Source organism: Onychomys torridus, chromosome 19 (genome assembly GCF_903995425.1).
Source record: "Onychomys torridus chromosome 19, mOncTor1.1, whole genome shotgun sequence".
In the NCBI taxonomy this organism is placed as follows: Eukaryota; Metazoa; Chordata; class Mammalia; order Rodentia; family Cricetidae; genus Onychomys; species Onychomys torridus.
This window is the reverse complement of record NC_050461.1, coordinates 793,225-815,580: the sequence shown is the minus strand read 5'-3', so window position 1 is coordinate 815,580 and position 22,356 is coordinate 793,225. Positions and strand designations below refer to the sequence as shown.

At 37.1% G+C, this 22,356-nt stretch overlaps 1 protein-coding gene across 2 annotated transcripts in view; it reads left to right on the top strand.

The window, feature by feature from the left end:
* Positions 1 to 21,966, top strand: part of Ascc3 (activating signal cointegrator 1 complex subunit 3) — a 310,799-nt gene extending 288,833 nt beyond the window's left edge. For both annotated transcript variants that reach the window (XM_036168670.1, XM_036168671.1), the window contains 5 exons: positions 8,136 to 8,287; positions 9,875 to 10,022; positions 14,107 to 14,316; positions 20,704 to 20,879; positions 21,206 to 21,966. In XM_036168670.1, coding sequence (XP_036024563.1) covers positions 8,136 to 8,287; positions 9,875 to 10,022; positions 14,107 to 14,316; positions 20,704 to 20,879; positions 21,206 to 21,374 — 855 coding nt within the window. In that variant the 3' untranslated portion in view covers positions 21,375 to 21,966. The remainder of the gene's footprint in view (positions 1 to 8,135; positions 8,288 to 9,874; positions 10,023 to 14,106; positions 14,317 to 20,703; positions 20,880 to 21,205) is intronic.
* Positions 21,967 to 22,356: the final 390 nt, after the last annotated feature.

Genomic DNA, 22,356 nt, shown 5'->3' with positions numbered 1-22,356 from the left:
TAGAGTTCATGGGTGTCCTGAGACTGCTGTTCCTCTTATAATAGCATCACACATGTGTTAGTGCAATATAGTTATTATAATTAATAAGTTTATACTCATATGTCATTATTAGCCAAAATCCATAATTATTTAGGGTTCTTTAATATTTACTTGCTATTTTTTTCTATTCATACTGTCTTTCAGGATACTACATAAATTAACCTGGCTTTCTTGTCTTTCTTGACCTGTCTTAGCTATGATAGTTTCTCAGACTTTGATTTTATCATCTTTCTATAGTGATTTGCATTCCAGTGATACTTCCCTATTAACTTTGTTTCTCTACATTAATGTAATTTTCTCTCATTTTGGATAAAATAAATCTTTAAAATCCAAGAAGAGAATTTTATCTTTATATAATTTAGTTTGGGCAGAAGTGGAAATGTTGCCTGCCACTTCAGCTATTGTCCTGGTGATAAGTTAATATGCTTGTGATCTCTTTATAATCAATAGATACAGTAAGAGAGATAGTGGAACAGAGGAAGAATTTCTCACTGGGAGAAAGAATCAAGGAAAAGATGAGGTCTACCAGAGTGCTGCATCAGAAGCATATGGCTGGAGCATCACATGCCAGATTCTGCACACTTTGCAGCCCAGATTTCTTAAAATTAAGTTTAGGTTTGGGGAGAAATTTTTAATAGTAGAATTTTCCTTTACTATTCTATTTCATTGGTTTTCTTGCAATACAGTGAAATTGACTTAATTGTATTAGTGCTCACTGTTAAGTTTGATTTTTTATTATTTTAGTCCAGAATGAATTTTATTTTAAAAAAACAAATGCCTGAATAGCTGATGTTTAGATACAGCTATATGAATTAAAGCTAATTCATATGTTTTGTTTTCAAAACTTGTATTGACAAAATTTATTAATAGAGACAGTAATTACTTAATTACATCATTTTGTTTAAATTCAATGTTCATTTTCTATGTGTGGGAAAGAAGAGGTGTGAGTCAGCTGAAATCCTTTTTGAAATAAGACAGCATATGTGTATGTAAGTCAGCAGGAGTAGTGGAGTTTCATGTAGTGAGCACAGGTCTGAAATTGGAAAAACAAGATTAATCCTTCCCTCCATCACTCTTATGTGTGTTATTTCATAGTCACTGACTTTCTGCAAGTTTCTCTTTCCCTGTCTCACAGTTGCTGTTGGTAAGGATTAAATTGGGTTATTTGTGAAAGCATTTTATAATCTGTATGCTAATGTACAAATATTTTTATCATCATGTTTGCACACAGTATGACTTTATATATAATTTACTGTTCAGGTATTTTCACAAAAATTGAAGATTTCTATTACTTGATAAATTTAGTAGTCATAGAAGATGATGATAAGAAAAAATATTATTAGATTTGGATAAATCAGTCCTTCATGCCACAAGAAACTTACTGGGTTTTCACTGTTAAGATCAAAGTTGAGAAGCCTAGGGATTTCTGAGATGGATGTATAGTAAATGTTGAGGGTGTGAGGTCTGTCCATACCCTAAAGCATGCCTTCAGCTAAACAGATTTTCTTCTAGAGCTCGTTCCTTCTGTTTTCCTTTACCTCCACATGCCATGAATCACTTCCGAAGTCCTTGAGGATGAAATGCCTCTGGGGTGTATACTCTTTCTTTCCTGAGTTTTGCCTGTTTCATCTTCTTCTTTCCAGTCTTGCTCCCTCATTCAGACATAGGCCGACACAGATTAGTTCATTCTCCTCTACTCCTCTAAAATTCATGTTGAGTAGTTCTTGTCCTACAGAGATAAAAGCTAGCCTCCTGTTGTCTCTCCAGCCATTTCCTGCTAGAGAGCCAGCTTCTGCTAGAAATACATTAGGTGTCTTTGTTAACTGTTTCCTAAACTCTTTTTCCCTACCTTCCTCAAACAGAGTTCATTAGTGCCAGTTTGCCATCTTGAACTCCATCATAGTGGCTTCAGTAGTTGGCTTTTTAAACAGCATAATCATCTGCAACCAAACTCCTACACTTTGATCAGTGTCAAACTGCCTCACCTAGCACCTGCATGATCACCACTTGAGTCTCCTCTCACAGTGTCTTTATTGGTCAACTTGACTGAGCATTTCTCTGTTCTCTTAATTTACTCCCTGTCCCCTTATGATTGTATTCAAAGTAGCCACTTTAACACTAGTGTCAGAATGTGCTAAAAGCTCATGCTGCCATGGGTAACTGAAAGGAATTACGAATTCTCTGCCTTCAGGCCTTAATTACTAATTATTGCTAGAAATAATCTCCGAGCATTGTTGAATCCACTATAGAGTCTTGCTGTTGACAGCAGGACTGTTCCACGATTTTTTCTATCATAGATTCTACCCAGTTTTTCCTCAAGTGTTTTTGCTCCCTTAACGAAGAGAATGTTACCTTCATCTACAGAGATTTCTTTTGCTTTCCTTTCATTGGTTCTATGAGATCTTCAGTGATCAACAGAACTCCTTTTCTGAACCCTCATATTCTGACCCTAGAGTTTTCTCTTCTTTGTACAGCTTATTTGGTGTTTACTAGAAATGACCTTAAAAATGCTAGAGTACACCTGAAAAGAAAGAAAACAAATGTATGTGTATTCATACATCATTGCTGAAATATTAAAGCTTAAACAGAAGGTAGAACTCTTTTAAAAAGTGACAGATCAGACTCACTTATTCAGATGTGGAAAATGAACTTCGATAATTAACTTATTTGCCTAGGTCCTTCCAGTTAGAGGTACAGTTCTAAGCTGTTGGTCTGTATCTAACCTACCACACCAGCTGCAAATCAGTGCCAAATATCTGTGAATTGCACTGAAGCCTTCCATACTCACCACTTCCACATCTGCATATTCTGTCAACCATGGAGCAAAATATTGGAAGAATTCAGTCAGTGCTAGATATAGCCTTTTTTTTTTTCTCTTTCTTTTGTCATTACTTAAGCAATACAGTGCATTAGGTATCATAAGTAATCTGCAAGTGATTTAAAGTGTAGAAGAATATATGCATATGTTACATATAAATACTACCATTTTAAATAGGAGACTTGAGTATCCACAGACTTGGCATCCTTCAGGGTCCTGGAACCATTCCCTGACAAATACTGAAACAAGATTTTATTTGCTTTAATTGAGAAACATTCTTGAAGTCCCATTGATCTAATACACACATTCCTCATAAAATCAGTTGTTATAAATTGCAACCCCACTCAAATTCTGCACACTCTCTGCTTTATTCTGAATTTCATTGGCTGTTTACTATTTTATATATATACTATTATTATACTAATATTAATTATATATACTATTTACTATACTAAATATACCATTGGAGACAAGCTCTCACCAATTTGAATTTGAATCCTAACCAGACTCATTTTCTAAAACTTTATAGTCTTAGATATGTTTCTTTCTCTCTCCGAGCCATGATCTTCTTCTATAAAATGTGCTTAAATTTAATGTTACATAAAAAATTGCTAATAGACTGTTTGAAAAATAGCAAGCATTTAGCAAATGTCTGTTCAAATCACAAATTACTTCCAGTGTTGTGGAGGATGTTCAGATGGCCTCCTGTGCCATCCTCTCCTACCTTTCTGGGTCTTGCCTCCTGCCCCTGCTCTTTTACTGATTCTGATTCCTTTGTTCAATGCTGCTCATTGTAACTTTCTGGCTGACCATTTTGTGCCCTGGATTTCTGAGTCAGCTGTAGCATATACTCCATGTGGAGCTTGTCTTACCTCAGTTACCCTCCTGGCTTCATAGTTCCATCTCTATTAAAATGTGTCCAAAACCTAATTCATCATATCCATTCCAGCCTACCTCTCTTCAGTGAATAACAGACATTCTTACTGTTTCTATTATGATAGGTTTTTGTTGTCTAATTTTATAAAAAATGAATGCAGTGCTAGAAATCACATTTTCATTCCACTATAGCTAGAGATGATAATCAATGAAAATTGATTCCAATTCAGTAAGAGAAAGTCTTATAAAATGTCAGCCCCCATCCATGTTTTTCTGTACTCAGAATCATTATAGCTTTGTCTCCTCAGTGTGCCAAAGCAATCTTCTGTGGTTGGCTGCCAGATCTTTGTGATATGGAGTAACCTGGGAAAGATTGTTGTAAGATAGCCAGACACAGAGTGTAGCTGAAAGTTTTTCCTGTGTCCCACCCGGTTTGCAGCCTTTCAGACCCAAGTCAACACAGAGAGGCTTATATTAATTAAAACTACTCAGCCATTAGCTCAGGCTTACTACTGACTAGCTCTTGCATTTAAACTCAGCCCGTTCCTGTTAGTCTATAGTGCTGCCATGTGTTCCGTGACTTTACCTGTGTTACATGCTGTTCCCTGGGTGGTGGGCTGACATCAGCCTTTATCTTCCCAGAATTCTCCTTATTTGCTTATGCCACCTATACTTCCTGCCTGGCTACTGGCCAATCAGCACTTTATTAAACCAGTATACAAAAGCATTATCCCACAGCACACAGAGTCCTTTCCAGGCTCAGTCATAGCTGCCAAGATCCTCAATTTCCCATTGTAAGCTGTAGTTGGAAGCTTTCCTGTATCCTGCCCAGTCCCATAGCCATTCAGACCCAAATAAGTATACAGAGGCTTATATTATTTTTAGACTATGGCCATGACAGTATTCTTGCTGTCTTTTTTTTTTTTTCCCCCAAGACAGGGTTTCTCTGTGTAGTTTTGCGCCTTTCCTGGAACTCACTTTGTAGCCCAGGCTGGCCTGAAACTCACAAAGATCTGCCTGCCTCTGCCTCCCAAGTGCTGGGATTAAAGGCGTGTGCCACCTCATTTCTATAAATCTATACCTTGCCACATAGCTTGTGGTTATTGATACTTTACATCTTGCTTCTCCTGGTGGCGGCTAGCAGCATCTGCCCCACTCTCCTTTCTCCTCTCCTAGCTCTCTTGAATTTCCCCACCTGGCTCCATCCTGCCCTGCCATAGGCCAATGTAGCTTTATTTATCAACCAATCAGAGCAACACATATTCACAGCATACAGAAAGACATCCCACAGCAGTAATACCTGTCAGTTATGACCCTCTGAACAGTAGCATGGGCTTGCACTATACCTGAGAAGCAGACTGACATCTCTCAGATTGTCCTGCACAGCAGGACTGGTCCTTTACCTTGTCCCTTGACATTCTTGTAGTCACAAACCTCTCCTGATGCCCAGCCCATGCATCTGCTCCTGGCCATGCATGCTCCTCTCCTCTACTCCTCCTACCCTCTGTAGAAATGGGCATGAAATAGATAAAAGGAAATCTATGTTAGGAGAGGCGGGGGGGGAGTATTGTTTTATGATGTTTAAATGGGTCTCTCTTCATTACTGTCTCCTGTGCAGCAGACAGCTGCTGGAAGACTCATGTATATTTTCTCTTTGCTTCCATAGAACCTCTTCAGGATTCAGTAGTATAAAGTGACTTTCTCAAATTTAGATGTGATAAATGGGATAAAATTAGGATCTAAATCTATGTCTGACATCAAAGTTTGTGTGTTTTTCTTTTATACTGCTTTTAGTATATCTCAATGATTTGGTCATAATGTTATAATCATTGTTGGATTTTTATGTATACTTTAATAAAACAAATATATCTTAACTAGCATTTTATTGCTGTGAATAGACATGGTAGCTCTTACAAAGGAAAGCATTTAACTGGGGCTGGCTTGCAAAGTTCAGAGGTTTAGTCCATTATCATGGTAAAAAGCATGGCAGCACAAAGGCAGACATGGTACTCGAGAGAAGCTGAGAGATCAACATCTGGATCTGCAGGCAGCAGAAAGAAAGAGTGACACTGGGCCTGTCTTGAGCTTCTGAAACCTCAAAGCCTACCCTCAGTGACACACTTCCTCCAACAAGGCCACACCTCCAATAATGTCACTCCCTGAGTCTATGGGGGCTGTATTCATTCAGACTGCCACAAAATATTTACTGAATAGACTGTGCTAGGGCTGGAATTACAAAGAATGATTACAAATTCTCATGAGAAGAAGTCTGTAGTTTACAGGATAAACAGAATCGCAATAAGGTAATGGTCAGCTACCTTGAGGTAGAGGCAGAGGAGACAAACTGGCCTATATCTGCCTGGAAGAACCAGGAAGGCTTCAAATGATAAATGGGAAATTCTCAAGTATTGAAGATTTTAAAAAAGTGATAGTGTAAATCTAGAGAATGCAGTGTTTTTATATTGCTGCACTGAGTGATTGGGCAAGATGACCAAAGAGAAAAGAGAGACAGTAGTTACAGGGTTTGACTGCTGTGCAAGGACGTATCTGTTTTGTCCACCACACAGTGTGATGTCATTGAAAATACTTAAGTGGAGAGATGGACGGATTAGTTTTACCTCTTTAGAAATTCATCTTAGTAAGAAAATTAAGTGTTGAATAAAGAAAACTGAGTTAGAATGGGAATAAATGGAGACTTCTGAGACAGTGGAGACAAAGGCTAAGCAGTGGGGCAGAGAGGACAGTGACACTGGGCAGTGGTTGACAGGCAGATGTGTAGTAGTGTTTCCAGTGGCAGTACCTTATCATTCCTGTCTTTTCTATAAATTAAAGTTTCAGTCACGATAGAACTTTCACTTGACGTAAGCACTTACCTTACATTATTTTCTTTTTGTATATTCACATCTGGATCATACAATGAAAACTTGTGGAGAACACTCATAAATTTTATGAAATCTTTCAACTTCATAATGAAAACTTCAAAGTTAAAACCATATGGTTAGTCCATCCAACTAAAGATGTGAGATTTTGGTCTGGAATTTATTTCCAGTCACATTACAATACAAAATCAAAAGTAAAATTGTTGTTGGTCCTCATTACAAGTTCTAAATGCATCATTGTATTGCATTAGTACAGTTACTCATTTCTTTTTTTCTGTTCTCTAAGCTGGTCTCAAGTGTTGTGATTTGAGAACTACATTATTTTCTACATAGCATTATTTATAACTTGTTTGTCTCGTACATCTTAAAGAAATTCTGCTTTGCAGAAAAAGAAGAAATGTGTACACACACAATGTTTTTCAAAGTTCATGTGTGCATGAAACATTCACATATGCACATATTTAGGTATCCACACACATACATATATACATACACACACACACACACACATACATACATACATACATCTCCAGGCTTTTGGTGTGTAGCTAGCAGCCCAGCAGGTGCTAATGGTCAGCTTGATCCTTCTGTCACACTAATCATTATATTCAAGAACCCTGGTCCATTTCCCTGTATTGTACATAAAAAGAATATAGATTTTATTTGACAAGAAGTTTTTTTATATTATAGAACAGAGTTAGAAATTTAAAGCTTGGGAGAATATGTTCACATTGATACCACAAAATGGTAGTATGGCACATGACTAACATAGCTTAAATCATTTCTAAAAGTAGACTTTGTACAACATTTTATAATATCTTACGATCAGGGAAATATTTGCTGTTAAAGAATCATTCAAATGGAGTACTAGGTACATCCCAAAACAAACTAGTATAGTCTTGAAACTGTAAAATTGACCAATATCATATTAACTTACATGTCTTTCAGTCAGCATTCTGCAGAATCTAATTTAATTGAAATCACTTTGCTTATGTAAACTTCTCCTCTGTTTAAATAAGATTTCACTGTTTACTTTTGTCTTAAGCAAATGCAGCCTTTTGTTTGTCCATAAAACATTAGATTAAATGTATAGTCCAATATGGGTGCTTCTGTCACTATTCATGGGCCACAGCCTGTACAGTGTGCTCTATTGTCATTCAGAGTCAGCCTATTTCCTTAGCCTGCTCTTTCAGAAAAATGTTCTTTTAATAAAAAATAAATAAATTAATAATAAACTTTTTCCTTATGGTTACTGATTTTACATTTGAAAGCCAATAAAATTTACATTTTAAATGTTCTTGCTGCTGTGAATTGTGTACCTATTTACTCAAAAAGTATACCATTGTCTTATTACTGGAGACAGTAATACCTAACATTTTTTGCTGTCCTCAAAAGCTTATATTTGATCCTTCCTTAGCTGCAGCTCAGTTTTTAGTTTCTGTTCTGATACACAGTAATTTTAAGACGTAATTTGGCTTCCCATTGTTGTTGTTGATGAGGCTAACATGATTTTCCTTATCCAGGCCATGCTGGATGTGGCTGCAAGTCAGGGCTGGCTGGTGACTGCCCTGAACATTACCCACCTGGTTCAGATGGTGATCCAAGGCCGATGGCTAAAGGACTCCTCTCTTCTCACAATACCAAACATAGAGCAGCACCATCTTCACCTTTTCAGGTAATTGTTTTGATTTAAAAAACATTTTTTAAAATGGGGTCAGGAGTTGCTGAGATCCAACCCAGTGGTTCATACATGCCATGCTTGAGCTCTACCACTAGGCTCTACCACAGCCACAAAGGCAGCATTCTTCTCTAAGTTCAGATAGCTGCTACACTTTCATGTGGTGCCTTGAAAATTGATTCTTTTAGGTTGAAAATAACTGTTTTCTAAAGGGAGAAGAGTGTGGGCTATGATATAGTATCCTCCCATGGAATGGGGTTACCACCCCTAAGATGAACAGCAAGTTTAGCCCCTTCCTATCTAAACCGTTTCCCATTTGCAGCATTAGTTGGTTGTATGTCTGTTTTAATTGAATTTATTCCCTTCCAATATCAGCCTCCATTTAAGAAGACATTGATAATTTACTTTGTAATCAAACATAAAATAGATTGCCATTTTCTTCTGTAATACAATAGAGTTAAGGAATCTGAAATGTTTTCAACTGAAAATATGTTTATAAAAATGTTTTATATACTAGAAGAGTTTATGTTAGCATCAAATTACTTACTTAGCCTTAGGCCTCATAATAGTTATAATTGTTTTAGCCAGAGGGGGGAAAATACTTGATACCTGGAGGTTGGCAGGATTTAAGTAAAAGAATTTCTTTCACACCAGTGTTTTATAGTCAAGAGACACTTTTCAACCAAAGTCTTTTTTCACAGTCATGAAATCAAACAAAACCATCTGCTTGAATCTTGCCATCATGTTCCTTTTATAATTTATCACCTGGGAAAGATGTTGCAATCATTAGATGCCTGTAGATACAAATAACAACAAAAACCTCAGGGGTGGGTTGCTGATGGTAGCTCAGTTGACAGAGTGCCTGCCTAGCAAGCAGGAAGGCCTGGGTTTAATCCCCAGAACTATCTAAACCAATCCTCTTAGTATACAGCACTCAGGAATTGGAGGCAAGAAGAGCAGGAGTTCAAGGCTATCCTCAGCCACATATCAAGCTGAAGGTTAGCCGAGGCAACATGAGACATGAGACTCACCAACAAAACAAAACAAAAATAAAACCACCTCAGGCATATATGGAGTCCTTTCAGGAGACCCTCTTATTTAACTCAAATATATTAGGCTCAATGGCACTCCAAGATGTTTGAGTCTACCATGGGATATCCCTGAAAAATACTACAAATGTACTTAGAGCAAGTCATACCAGTAGCAAGTGTAAAGAGGTGGCAGACACTCCTTGTGTCTGTAGCTGTCTCAGGATCCTTTCCCTGCATTATTAAATGATATAAAAGCTAGATTTTAGTAGTAAAGAAGGCATACTAAGGAACTCAGAGGTCTATTATGATAACTAAGAACAAGCTGAGGCCTAGGAAATCCCCTCCAGTTTTCTGGAAAGAAAAGAACTAATGGCCTCTGTTCCTGTAGACAAACACTCTGTGAACTCTTAAGTGTTTATGTGTAAATTACAGTGTACATATTTCATATAGTATTAGAGATGGCTTAGAAAATACTGAATAGTATTTAAAGAAATTATTACTGTCATCATTTGGCTGTGAAGGAATTATTTTATTGGTGTATATTATTTCATAGGAAATGGAAACCACCCATAAAGGGCCCACATGCTAAATGCCGAACATCCATTGAGTGTCTTCCTGAGCTGATCCATGCCTGTGAAGGGAAAGACTATGTATTCAGCTCCATGGTGGAGAATGAGTTACAGTCAGCAAAAGCAAAGCAGGTACATCAATCTCTCCTCCAGATTAACAGTTTCCTAACTTAGAACACAGCTTCTTCAGCTGTGGGTCGCCAACCCATATGGTAATGGAATCATGAAAAATAGTAACAGTGAAGGGTTTCTGAATACATAATGACCAAAAGTTAGTTTAAAATCAAACATATTATGTATCTGAGGTGTTCCAAGCATTGATCATCCATGTTTTATCTCACAACTTCACTACTGCCTTGGTTCTAAACACATAGTAAACACACTATACATTATGTATGCTATTGTGCCTCACAAGGCCAATAAATGTTACGTAAAACACCTTAGTTTAAATTTGAGACTGTTGTATTTTGTAAATTGCAGTATTTTGACTGTACATACAAGGTTTTCTTCCCTTATGGAAATGTAATCGTTTAATTACAGAGAGCAGAGACTTTGAATTTCATTGGAGGGAGTGGGGATGCCTGGGCATGTATACTATCCCTTCAATTGCTTGTTTATGTCTTATGTCTTTCTTTAATAAATTTTCTCTTCCTAAATGATCAGACAGGCTTTCAAATACGTTCCTTTTGTGAACTGTATGACTTATGTAGACAGTTAAGTAGCTGTTGTGAAAGGCGGAGTAAGTCATCTATCCAGACAGTTTTGGGAAACTGAAAACATGAATGGATGATACCAGAAATATTTGACTGTCTAGACTTTTAAGTAATTAGTATTTTATCCTGAAATTTTAAAGTAAGTATTCAGCATGTCTTCATAATTCTTAACTTCAAGTATTGAGGGAACTTCTACACCATGTTTCTTTCATTTTCCAAGTAAAACTTACTTTAAGCAAGACTTGGTAAAAGTCTAACAGGCATAAGTTTCTGATTGACTGTTCAGTTTCTGTTGAACCCCAAATTGACACAAATCATTATTTAAATATTCATAATAAATGCCTATCTTTCTAACTAAATTACCATCAAAATTATGAATAAAAACATCTTTGAATTCAAACAAGACTACTATTAGCAACAACAACAGATTTCTCACATAGCATACAATGATTTTAAGCCAAGTTTTAGATGTGATGAACAATTAGAACATTGTTATAATTAGTTGAGGGAGAACTCAGAAGTAAACTTACTTAATTTATTTGCATAAATTGCCATTCTGTTATCTTTAAAACCAAATGCAAATTGGCTCTGTCTGATATGATGATGGTTATTTGGCTCAAAAGTGCTTCAATTTGCAGAGCAATCTGGTGTCAGCTCTGCAGTGAGGCGATCCCAGGTAACATACAAATCCTGAATTATTCCAGAAATTAGTATGTTTAAAGCATCAATTTAAGTGCTAATTGCAGTAGTAATGAGAAAAAGCAGTACGACTGTGAGATTTGCATCTCCTACCCCATCAGTATGCCTGGAACGGCTGCTGACTGGCAGAGGATTTGGCTGCTAATTAAATAATTATATGCATGGCAGTGATCTTGCCTGATTCAATAGATGAAGATTAATCCTCAGATAAATATGTTTGGCTGGTATTGAAATGTCTTAGGAATTTCTTTAAAAATAGCTCATGATACATGTGTATGTGTGAGTGTGAGTGTGTGCATGTATGTATGTACATATGTGTGTATACATATATACCTAGTAAGTCAATGTGTACACATTATAGGCTGAAAATTAATACTAAATTCTCCCAAAAGATTTCACACATATAAAAGCCAGATACTTTTAAGAGCATTGTATAGTAATTCAAAGAGTTGCTAAAACCAGAAAACATGTTATTGGGAACTAATTTAATTGTGCAAGTAAAGAGAAAGAATAGTAATAGGTTTGTTTTACATGTGTCACCTCATTAAATAAGTGCTCTACTGAAATTGTATGTCGCCTTGACCATTTTCACAACAGCTGGTTCTGGCAGGGGCTCAACCATCGTGTGTGCTTAAATTACATTCTGTAGCAGACTATTTCAGAATCTAGTTCCAGGCATAATTTCAAATTCATAAGAAAAAGTTACAGGATTGAGGTTATAGTGAAAATTCTCATTAAACTATTCCTTCTTTCCTTCCTTCCTTCCTTCCCTTCCTTCCTTAACTTTCTTCCTTCCTTCCTTCCTTCCTTCCTTCCTTCCTTACTTACTTACTTACTTACTTCCTCTCTTTTTTTCTTTCTTTCTTCTTTATTTTAATTCCCAAGGGTGGTTTGGCTCATCCAAGCTACTTCATTTCAGTTACATACACTCAGCAACAGTAAAACCATGGTGAGCAAGCAATTAAAGTCTATAAGGAAAACTGTGGTATACATTAAGGAATCAAAGGAAACCAAAATGAAAGTGATCATGGACTTTTTAAACTACATTAGGAAGTATTCTCGATAGCTAGTAAGCTCTGTCATACTTATAAATGTTACAAAAGATGACAGTTCCCTTAAATACCTTGAGTTTCTTGTGACATGGTTTCCAGGGATCTAGACTTTCATTTTTTCATTCTATATTGTAGAGCACTGATTGAATGATCATTTTCAAGTGTCTTAAAGAGGAAGCATAAAGTGGCAAAATATTTCCACTTTTTTTAACTTTCTTTTTATTTATTCTTTGTGTCTTTCACATCATGCATCTCTATCCCATTTATTTCCCCCATCCCTTCATATCCACCCTCTACCCTTGCAACCTCCCCCCAAAAATAAAATTTAAGAGAAAAGGGGTGGGGGGGAATTATGCAGTGTGACACCATGAGTCATGCAGTAATCCCTTTTGTCCATGTATCACTACTTGCAAGTGTTCATTACAAAGACTTCTTGGTCGAGTTCGAGGCCTCTGGCTTCTGCTACACTATAAATGCTGGGCCCTCACTGGGACTCCTCTTGGATATCCTGTTGTTGCCCTGTGTCATGGAGATCCTGTAGCTTTGGGTCTGCAGGTCAGGCCCTGCTCCAGTAGATCATAGATGAAGTGGATGTTGGAGCAGGCCAACTCATAACCCTGGGTCAGGGTCTGGGTACTTGCAGGGTTGATCATCCCGCCATCTCGCCCCTGTCCTCACCACCAGGGTGAGCTCTCCCTGGTTAGTTCACCCCTTGCAGTGATGAGCAAAGTGGGGCCTGTTCTCCTGCTTTCAGACCCTCATGGTCATCTCTCCCACACCTCAACCATCAGGGCCAGCTCTACTGTGTTGCCCAGGCGAGGTGCAGAGGCCACATATTTCTACTCTTTGGGTTTTTTTTGGTTTTTGGTTTTTTTGGTTTGGTTTGGTTTGGTTTGGTTTGGTTTGGTTTGGTTTTTTTTCTTTTTTGGTTTTTCGAGACAGGGTTTCTCTGTGTAGCTTTGCGACTTTCCTGGAACTCGATTTGTAGACCAGGCTGGCCTCAAACTCAACAAAGATCCACCTGGCTCTGCCTTCCGAGTGCTGGGATTAAAGGCGTGCACCACCACCGCCCGGCATATTTCCACTCTTAATAGGTGGTGTTTTAATTAGTACGGTGGGGTTGATAATGCAAAAAATACATTTTTTTTCTAGAAGGACCCCTAGAATTACAGAGCTCCCTGAATTATGAGATTATACTGTAGAAATTTACAGAATAAATTTAGAATATAAACAAATAAATTGTATTATGTTTCTTTGAGTTGCTTAATGAAAGACACTGGCATCAGTTTCTTTTCAAGTTGTCTTTATAGGTCCAAATAATGCTCTCCACATGAAAAGTCACTTATAATATCTGTATAGGCACATCTCTAAAACAAAGCAGTTAACAGTAAACGTTTTAATCATGCTTATTTTTTAGTGTAGCCAATAGTTATTCAAGTCAGGTGAGATTTACAATAAAGAAATAAGTTAAATTGTAATGTCTTTTTTTTTCAATATTTTTAAACTAAAGTTGAAAGCATATTGTTTCCACATATACAAGTATAATAAAAACTCGTGGAATCTGAATGGGTAAATGGGTCATGTCACTAGCAGTATCCTAGTAGTAGCATTAAACTGGGGAAAGTATAAAGTATTTCTGTATTATTTGAACACTATATCAACACAGATTTAGTCTCAAAGTTAGAAGACTGACTTGGTTGTTCTCTGCATTTTCCACTAATTGTTGCTTTATTGTTTTTCTTTTATATTTAGGCATGGAATTTCTTATCTCGCTTGCCAGTGATAAGTGTTGGCATAAGTGTTAAAGGCTCATGGGATGACTTAGTTGAAGGACATAATGAGCTCTCCATCTCAGCTCTGACAGCAGACAAGCGAGATGACAACAAATGGGTCAGGTTGCATGCTGATCAGGAGTATGTGCTTCAAGTCAGCTTGCAGAGAGTTCACTTTGAGTCCCACAAGGTATGACATTTGCTTTCCATCCCAGATATTTCACACCAAATACTCGCATGCACCACCAAACATATCTTTTCTATTACTAATGTGTCCGTGTCATTTATGAATCCTGCTTTCTCAACTGGCATTAGTAGCTCACGTCAGTCTTTTGAAATTAGTTCTCCTCATGTGCTGTTTTTCATGTCCAGAATCTCCCTCCACCTTATAATGCCTGTAGCACTGCTCACAGACTTTTCCAGCTGGGTGCCTTGGAAGTGGATTCCTTGAACCCCCTCCACACTAACCAAAACAGAATCTCAGGGATCTGATACTTTCTCAGAGCCCCCACAGGATTTATAAAGATATTAAACTCTAGAGAAGCACTGCTTTGGAGGATCTTGATGTACAGGACCTATAATACACTAGATGCAGTTGAGGTTGAAACTTCCCTAGGTAGTAAGTACTCTGCACCTGAATAAAACACTAAGCTTTTCTGAGGCTCAATTGCCATATCTACCTGCTTGCTTCATAGTAGTGTATTCAAGAACACTTCGTCAATTTCATGCAGAGAAAAAAAGTGTACAATAGTTTCATTGTATATTACTGTGCTCTTTTCTGTAGCCTGATACCAAAATCATTTAAGTCCTAGAAGATCACATAGAATAGGCAGATGGTTTTTAAAGGACACCGTAATTGAAATAATAAAGACTTCTTCCTTTCAGCCTAGTGGTTTCAGGCCTTGCTGGTGTCAAAAGTAAGCCTTGATGAATAAGGTTTCAGCTAGCAACTTTTGCCCTCTGTTTTCACATACAAAATCATAGATACAAAATAGAATTAATTATAAAAATAAAATCATAGTGAAATTACCTTAATAATTCACCTTAAAAATATATTTAATTGTACTAAAAAAAAAATAATAAATTTAATTTCCAATTACTGTTAAGAAAAACTGGAACACAATGAAATCTAATGAAGAGCTTTTTGGTATAAGTATATTTATGTCATAAGGTCATTGTCTTACAAAACCAATAGATGATCTTTGTAGAAATCAATCCCAAAATAAACTTCAAGTACATCTAGTCATGGACTGTGGCAAGCAATATATGTTACACATTGCTGTGTTTACAGTTTCAATTCCTGGGTAGGTAGGCCTGAAACTTGCTTTGTAAACCTTGTCCCATTGTTATTAATTCTTAATGTCTGGCAGCATTCAGCAGGAATCATGGCCGCAGTCTGACCACTCTGCTTCATCATTGTCTGGTACAGTGCTGACAGGCTCTTGGTTAATTTGGGTAGGTCACATGTGTCCAGAAAATCATCCGTTTCTTCTCAATTTTCTCATTTGTGGAAATTTGGGTTTTGCCTTTTTTTGTGGTTTTTTTGTTTGTTTGTTTTTTGTTTTGTCGTTGTTGTTGTTGTTTTTAGATATGCCCAAAGATCCTCCAAATCTCACTAGTGTCTGTTGCAGTACCCACTTTGATCTCTGTTTTCAGTAGTTTGGTTTGTCTAAGTATTTGTCAAATTTATCTTGTTTATGTTCTCATAGAGTCTGGTTCTTTGATTCTTTATTTTTTTTTTCAACATTCATCTTATTATTTTCTGCCCTAATTGTTACTCTTTCGTTCCAGCTAATCCGCTTTGGAGGATTGGGTTATTCTTGTTTTTCTAAGATGTTGGGGTGCTTTATTGAGTCATTTATTTAATGTTTCTCTGATTTTTATTGTGGGTATTTATAGCTATAAAGCCCTCCTTTGGAACCACTTGAATTATTTATCACAAATTCTCCTGTGCGTACCTTTCATTTCATCCAAGTATAGTACTTTTTTAATTCCTCTTCTTTCTCAGTGGCAGAGTCTTCTGGTTCAGTAATGTGGTATTCATTCTCTGTGAGTTTATGCATGTTCTTTAATTTCTCTCTCTCTCTCTTTTTTTTTTTTTTTTTTTTTTTTGTGGAGCTGAGGATCGAACCCACGGCCTTGTGCTTGCTGCTAGGCAAGTGCTCTACCACTGAGCTATCCCCAGCACCTAATTTCTCTTATGTTGATTTCTAGTTTTACTTTTTTGTGATCACATAGAATGCAAGAAATTACTCCAATTTTCTTCTATTTGTTAATATTTTCTTTGTTTCTTAATATATGACCTACTTTAGAGAAAGTCCCATGCACTCCTTAGGCAAGCAGCATTTTCAGTGATGGATAGAAAATTCTGTAGATGTCTCTTAAGTCCGTTTGCTGTATGATGTCCTTTAGTATGATTTTTGTGGTTGGGGTTTTTTTGGGGGGAGGGGTTGGTTTTTGGGGGATTTTGTTTTTTTTTAGTTTGGAGAAATCTGACTAAAGTCACCTGTTGTACTTTGTTGAAGTTCATTTACTCCTTTGCATCTCATAGTTTTTGTTTATGAACTTGCATATCAATGTTTAATATGCATATCTTTAACATTGAAATATCCTCCTGGTGGATTGCTACTTTTACCACTGTAAAGTTACCTTCTTAGGAAGTCTTAGTAAAGAAGGCGTTCACATTAGTTGTAGTTAGAAGTCAAATTTTTTTCAGCACTAGCTACACCTGCTAACTTGCTAGTTTCATTTGCTTGGAATACTTTTTTCTGTCCTTTCACCAGACTAAGGTTGTGTATCTTTGCTAATTACATATGTTTATTGAAGGCAACAAATATAGGACTCTGGGGGAATGGATGTATGTGGAGTGCACGTAGGTGCATATGCACATGTGTACAGACACATGTGGAAGCTAGAGATTGATGTTGGTGTCTTCTTTGGTCACTCCTAACCATATATTGATTCAGGGTCCCTCACTGATTCCAGAACTCACTGATTCAAGCTTATCCAGCAAGGCACCTGCAGCATCCTTGTCTCTGCTTCTTAAGTGCCAAGATTGTAAGTGGGTTACCACAGGCACCTGCCATTTAATGTAGGTCCTGAGGATTCCAACTTCAGTCCTCACACTCACACAGCAAACTCCTCACCCACTAAGTTATCTCCCCATTCTCTGGATTCTGATTTTAAATCTAGTCTTTCACTCAGTATCTTATGAGTGAAGGATTAATACCATTGACATTCCATTACTATTAAAGGTTGTCTTAGTTAGGGTTTTCTTGCTGTGAAGAGACACCATGACCACAGCAACTCTTATAAAGGAAAACATTTAATTGGGGCTGGCTTACAGTTCACAGATTTAGTCAGTGTACTATTATCATCTTGATAGGAAGCATCTTGATAGGAAGTGTTGGAGAGGTGGCTGGGAGTTCTACATCTGGATCCACAGCACCAAGTCCACAGTGACAACTGGACTTGAGCATTTATGAACTCAAAGCCCACCCCCTAATGATTAATTTCCTCCAACAAAGCCACACCTACTACAAGGCCATCCCTCTTAATAGTGCCTCATCCTATGAGCCTATGGGGGCCATTTTCATTCAAACCACCATAAAGTGTATGTTACTGCCTGTCATTTCATTGATTTTGTAATGTTTAGTGCTTCTCTCTTGTTTGCTTAACTGCCATTCTAGTATAGTTTATTGTTTTCTTGTGGGTGTGTTTATCATCTTCGTCAGACCAAAAGATTCCCTCAAATATCTGTAATACTGACTTAACTGTCACGAATTCCTTCTGTTTGTGTTTGGCATGGAAACTTTTCCCTTCTATTTTTAGTCTAAAAGGTGCTAGGTGTGATGTGGATTGACAGCTACTGTCTTTTTAGATTTTAGATTTCTATTGAGAAATCAGCTGTTCTCCTGATGTATTCACCTTTATAAGTAACTTGGGTCTTCTCTTTGTTCTGTATATTTAGTGTTTCAACTATAATATGACATGGAAAGTTGTTTGTTTGACTGCTTAGCATTGTAAATGCCTCTTCTATCTACATAGCCATCTCTTTCTTTCAGTTTGCAAAATCTGCTGTTTTTATTAAATACATTTTCTGTGCCTTTAGCTTGTCCTTCCATGTCTCTAATTCATGTATTTAGTTGTTATTCGTGTCACATAGATGTTGTGTGTTCTATATATACTTCCTCATCATTTTGTTTTTGTCATTGTCTGTCTTGTCTTTTAGCTCTGGTATTCTGTCTTATACTTTAATCCATTCTATTAATAAAAGTTTCATTGATTTTATTTGACTTACTGTGCTTAAATTTCTTTAAAAAAAAAAACTAATGTCTTACATATTTTTCTACCTTTAATTCCTCCTTTTATTTTGGGAAGAGATTAATGATGTGCATGTACATACACAAATGGGTGAGATGGGTGTATGTGCACATGTGTGGAGGTGTTGTCCCTCTGGAGGGTAAGATGGGTGTATGTGCACATGTGTGGAGGTGTTGTCCCTTTGGAGCCATCTACCTTATTTTCTACCTTACTTTTTCTTTAATGGGATCTCTCACTGTACCTGGAACTTACTGGCTCACCAGCAAACCTTGGGATCCTCTCTTCTCCACCTCACCATCTCTGAGATTAAAGGCATATACTACCATGTCCGCCTTTATACTCTCTCCAGCCCCTAAGTACCTCTGTCATACTCTCTATTGACTTTCTTAAACCATTCAGCTGTTTGTTTGAATTATTTTAATGTATTCAGTGACATCAAAGATTTTATGTCATTGAGTATTCTTCTAACTCTTCATTTGAATTATTTGTCAGGGATTTTATCTAATTTACTTTTCTTTGGATTCTGTTACTTTGGTATTATTTTGAAAGAAAGCACATTGACATGACTTTCATGTTTATTGCTTCTTTGTTGGGACTTGCCTATCTGGGCTTACTTATTACTTAGGTCATTAGATTGTGTTTAATTTTGTGGGTCATTAGTTGGGATTAATTTTGTGTTTGTTTTAAATTTCAACTAAAAATATTATTTCAGTTGAAGTATTTGCAATGTTTAAGTAGACTATGTTGTAGTATGGGTGAAGTACCATTTCTCCCACTGGAGACTGGAGTTTCAGTGCTGTATTTAAGCCCTCACTCAGCCCACATGCTTAAGGAAACAGGCCCAATCTCCATCACTGGTCTTTGTGCAGGTAAATACTAGAAGGGAAAAGGTTGCAAACTATCTCAGTCCAGTTCTAGTGCAGAAACAGGTTTAGGGCTTGTCCCTATGCCATCCTTCACATGTTGTGGTCCCTCAGTGCACAGCTGAAGGGCAGGCCTATCTGTGCAAGTCCAGTCTAAGCCTCAGACTATATTTACACTTTGTGGAACATTGTAACAGCTAGGCTTAAAGTAAATTGACTCAATCTTAGAAAATTCTGCAGGCTGGATTTTAAAGTATAGTCTCTTGACACTTGCTCTAGGTTGCCAGAATGAGCCACACAAGTCCCTCTTCTGCCTCTAGAGCCCCTGGGTCACTGTTGGGAGATAGTCTCTCTAAAAAGTCTTTTTGACACTGCTCCATGAGTCAGACATCAAGAAGAAAGTATATTCCCAGCATACGTATCCCATGATTCTTGTCTGGTTAGTCTGTAACTATGCTCAATGGTACATCCAGTGTTCATTGTGGTTTAAGTATCTGACTTTCATCCATTTGCTCACTGTATTTCCTTCATAGCTAGACAGAGTAGCTCAGCACTACCTCCCTTTCTTTGCTCCCTCTCACTCCTCTTTCCTCTCTCTGCTCTTTATTTCTTTGCTATTGAAACTAGTATTTGTCATATCACCTCCTAAGATAGCTGCTGTCCAACTTCCTTCATTTGTTCCCTGGAGAATTGAGCAATTTGTGTATGGGTATCATCTGCCCTCTTTGAGAAAAGAGTTTTCATTATACCACATTAATATATCTCCTTTTGCAGGTGGTGGTGGCACACACCTTTAATCCAAGCCCTCAGGAGGCAGAGGATCTCTATGAGTTCAAGGCCATCCTGGTGTACAGATTGAGTTCCAGGACAGCCAGGGCTACAGAGAGATAAACTATGTCCTTTTTATGTGGATTTTATTCCTGGGCAAGAGCAAAGGTTCTGCCTTTGTTCATTATTGTGAGGGTCACTGTCTAGTCTTGACTAACATGTTCATTTCCTTACTCGTTGTGCATGCAACTTTGGAAGATTTATGTAGCATCTAAATTTAAACTTGTACTTCAGATTTTTCATCTGTCTGGCTGTGTAATGTTAATGTTTGTTTTAGGAATGGCATGTAAACTGTATGTAATGACTCGGAGCTTTCTGTTGTGACTGAGCCAAATGTTTTGATAATCATAGCCATAGAATGGTCCCTTTATATGCTCTGGGAGCCTTAAAGAAAAGGAACTAAAGACATAGTAAAGAACAAAAGAACAGAAAGGAAGGAACTGCAAAGCACACAGCTAGCTGTGCTTGAGCTTAACTTCAGGTGAAACAGCCTAGCCTTTTACCACAACCAACAGACTAGAAAATACAGCATTGGTAGTGTTTATCTTTCTTCTGGTTTTCAGGGAAAACACGAGAGTTATGCAGTTACTCCTCGATTTCCCAAATTAAAAGATGAAGGATGGATTTTGATCTTAGGAGAGGTGGATAAAAGAGAGCTGATTGCTTTAAAACGAGTAGGATTTGTTCGAACACATCATGATGCCTCGCTCTCTTTCTTTACTCCTGAAACACCTGGAAGGTAAGCAGCATCATATACTCAAGTTCCAAGATAAGTGAAGTATGGTGATCCTCTGTCCTGAAAAGCCTGCATTTACTGGAGTACGTACTAATGACTTTCTGGAAAGGTATCCCCCTCCACCTATGTTAATTCTCATGCTTAAATACATGTTTAAACTATTAATCTCCAACTTTGCTTCATAAAATAGAAAAAGACTAAAATATGGCTACAAAGTGACATTTTATCTCTAGGTTTTTCTTTTATTGATATTTATTGTACACAATGGTGTGTTTCATAAAGGCATTCTCACTTACGTGTATTATGTACTTTGTGTTTTTATATTTCAGGTATATCTTCACCCTGTATCTAATGAGTGACTGTTACCTCGGCCTAGACCAGCAGTATGACATTTATCTCAATGTCACAAAAGCAAGCATTTCCACACAGGTCAATACAAAGGTCTCCGAAGCCTTCACTGACTTGGCAGATAGTAACCTGACACAAATGGGTCACTAAGAATCTTGGCTAGGAGTCTTGCTGTTCAGTCATGTGGACAAGTTGAATTACTTGGAGTCTGCCTTGACAGAATCAACTTCTAACCTCAAAACATCTAGGAAATTGACAATGACTGCAGTGATGATTCCAGCAACATTAGCCACAGAGGCCTTTTAGAAAGTGTTACCTTTTGTAACAGCTTCATGGGTTTCTTTACATATAAGACAAGTAAGCATGTAGTATCATTTTTAAGTTGTGTATGTTGGAAGTGACAGATATGAGTTATCCAACTTGGCATCTCAAAATGTACTGTTTACATGAATGTCATCTACTCTCTTTTCTAATGAAAATTACATTGAGGTGTGACAGGTTAGGAGTTTAAGAAATATGAAACATATAAATCTATGAGGTAACACAAGATGGGTCTTATTATCAGAATTTATACTTTGGTCTGATCACATGTAGAAATAGTTTCACAGATTTCTTTTAAAAGATAATAATATATGATGTGAATTATATTACAGAGATCAGTGATGATTTTTCAAAGACCATACACTGATCTTGGAAAGTGTGAACACTGTAACTGATGGAAATAAAATATATAGAATGTTCCTTCCAGAAAAGCTGCACTGGTTTTTTCTCATTACCTTCTCATTATATCCCCTGTTCCTCATCTATTCTTTTTTTTTTCCTCTTCTCAAAACTATTTGCCTTTTCTCTGATACAAATACAAGAGGAAAGTTCAGTGTAACATAATTTTTTTTTTTTTTGTCTTTGGGGTTTGGTTTGGTTCAGTTTTGTATCTCAGAGTCTCACTAAGTAACTTATCCTGGCTTCAAACTCAGGACTCTTCTCCTTTTGTTTCCCAAATGCTGGATCTCCATGCATGCATAGCCAAACCTACCTATAATTTTTTGTCTTTATGCTCAGTCCTACTGGTAGATTCTCACCTGTAATACAGGAAATATGTCTGTTCCATCTTGAAGAAGAGCTACTCAAAATG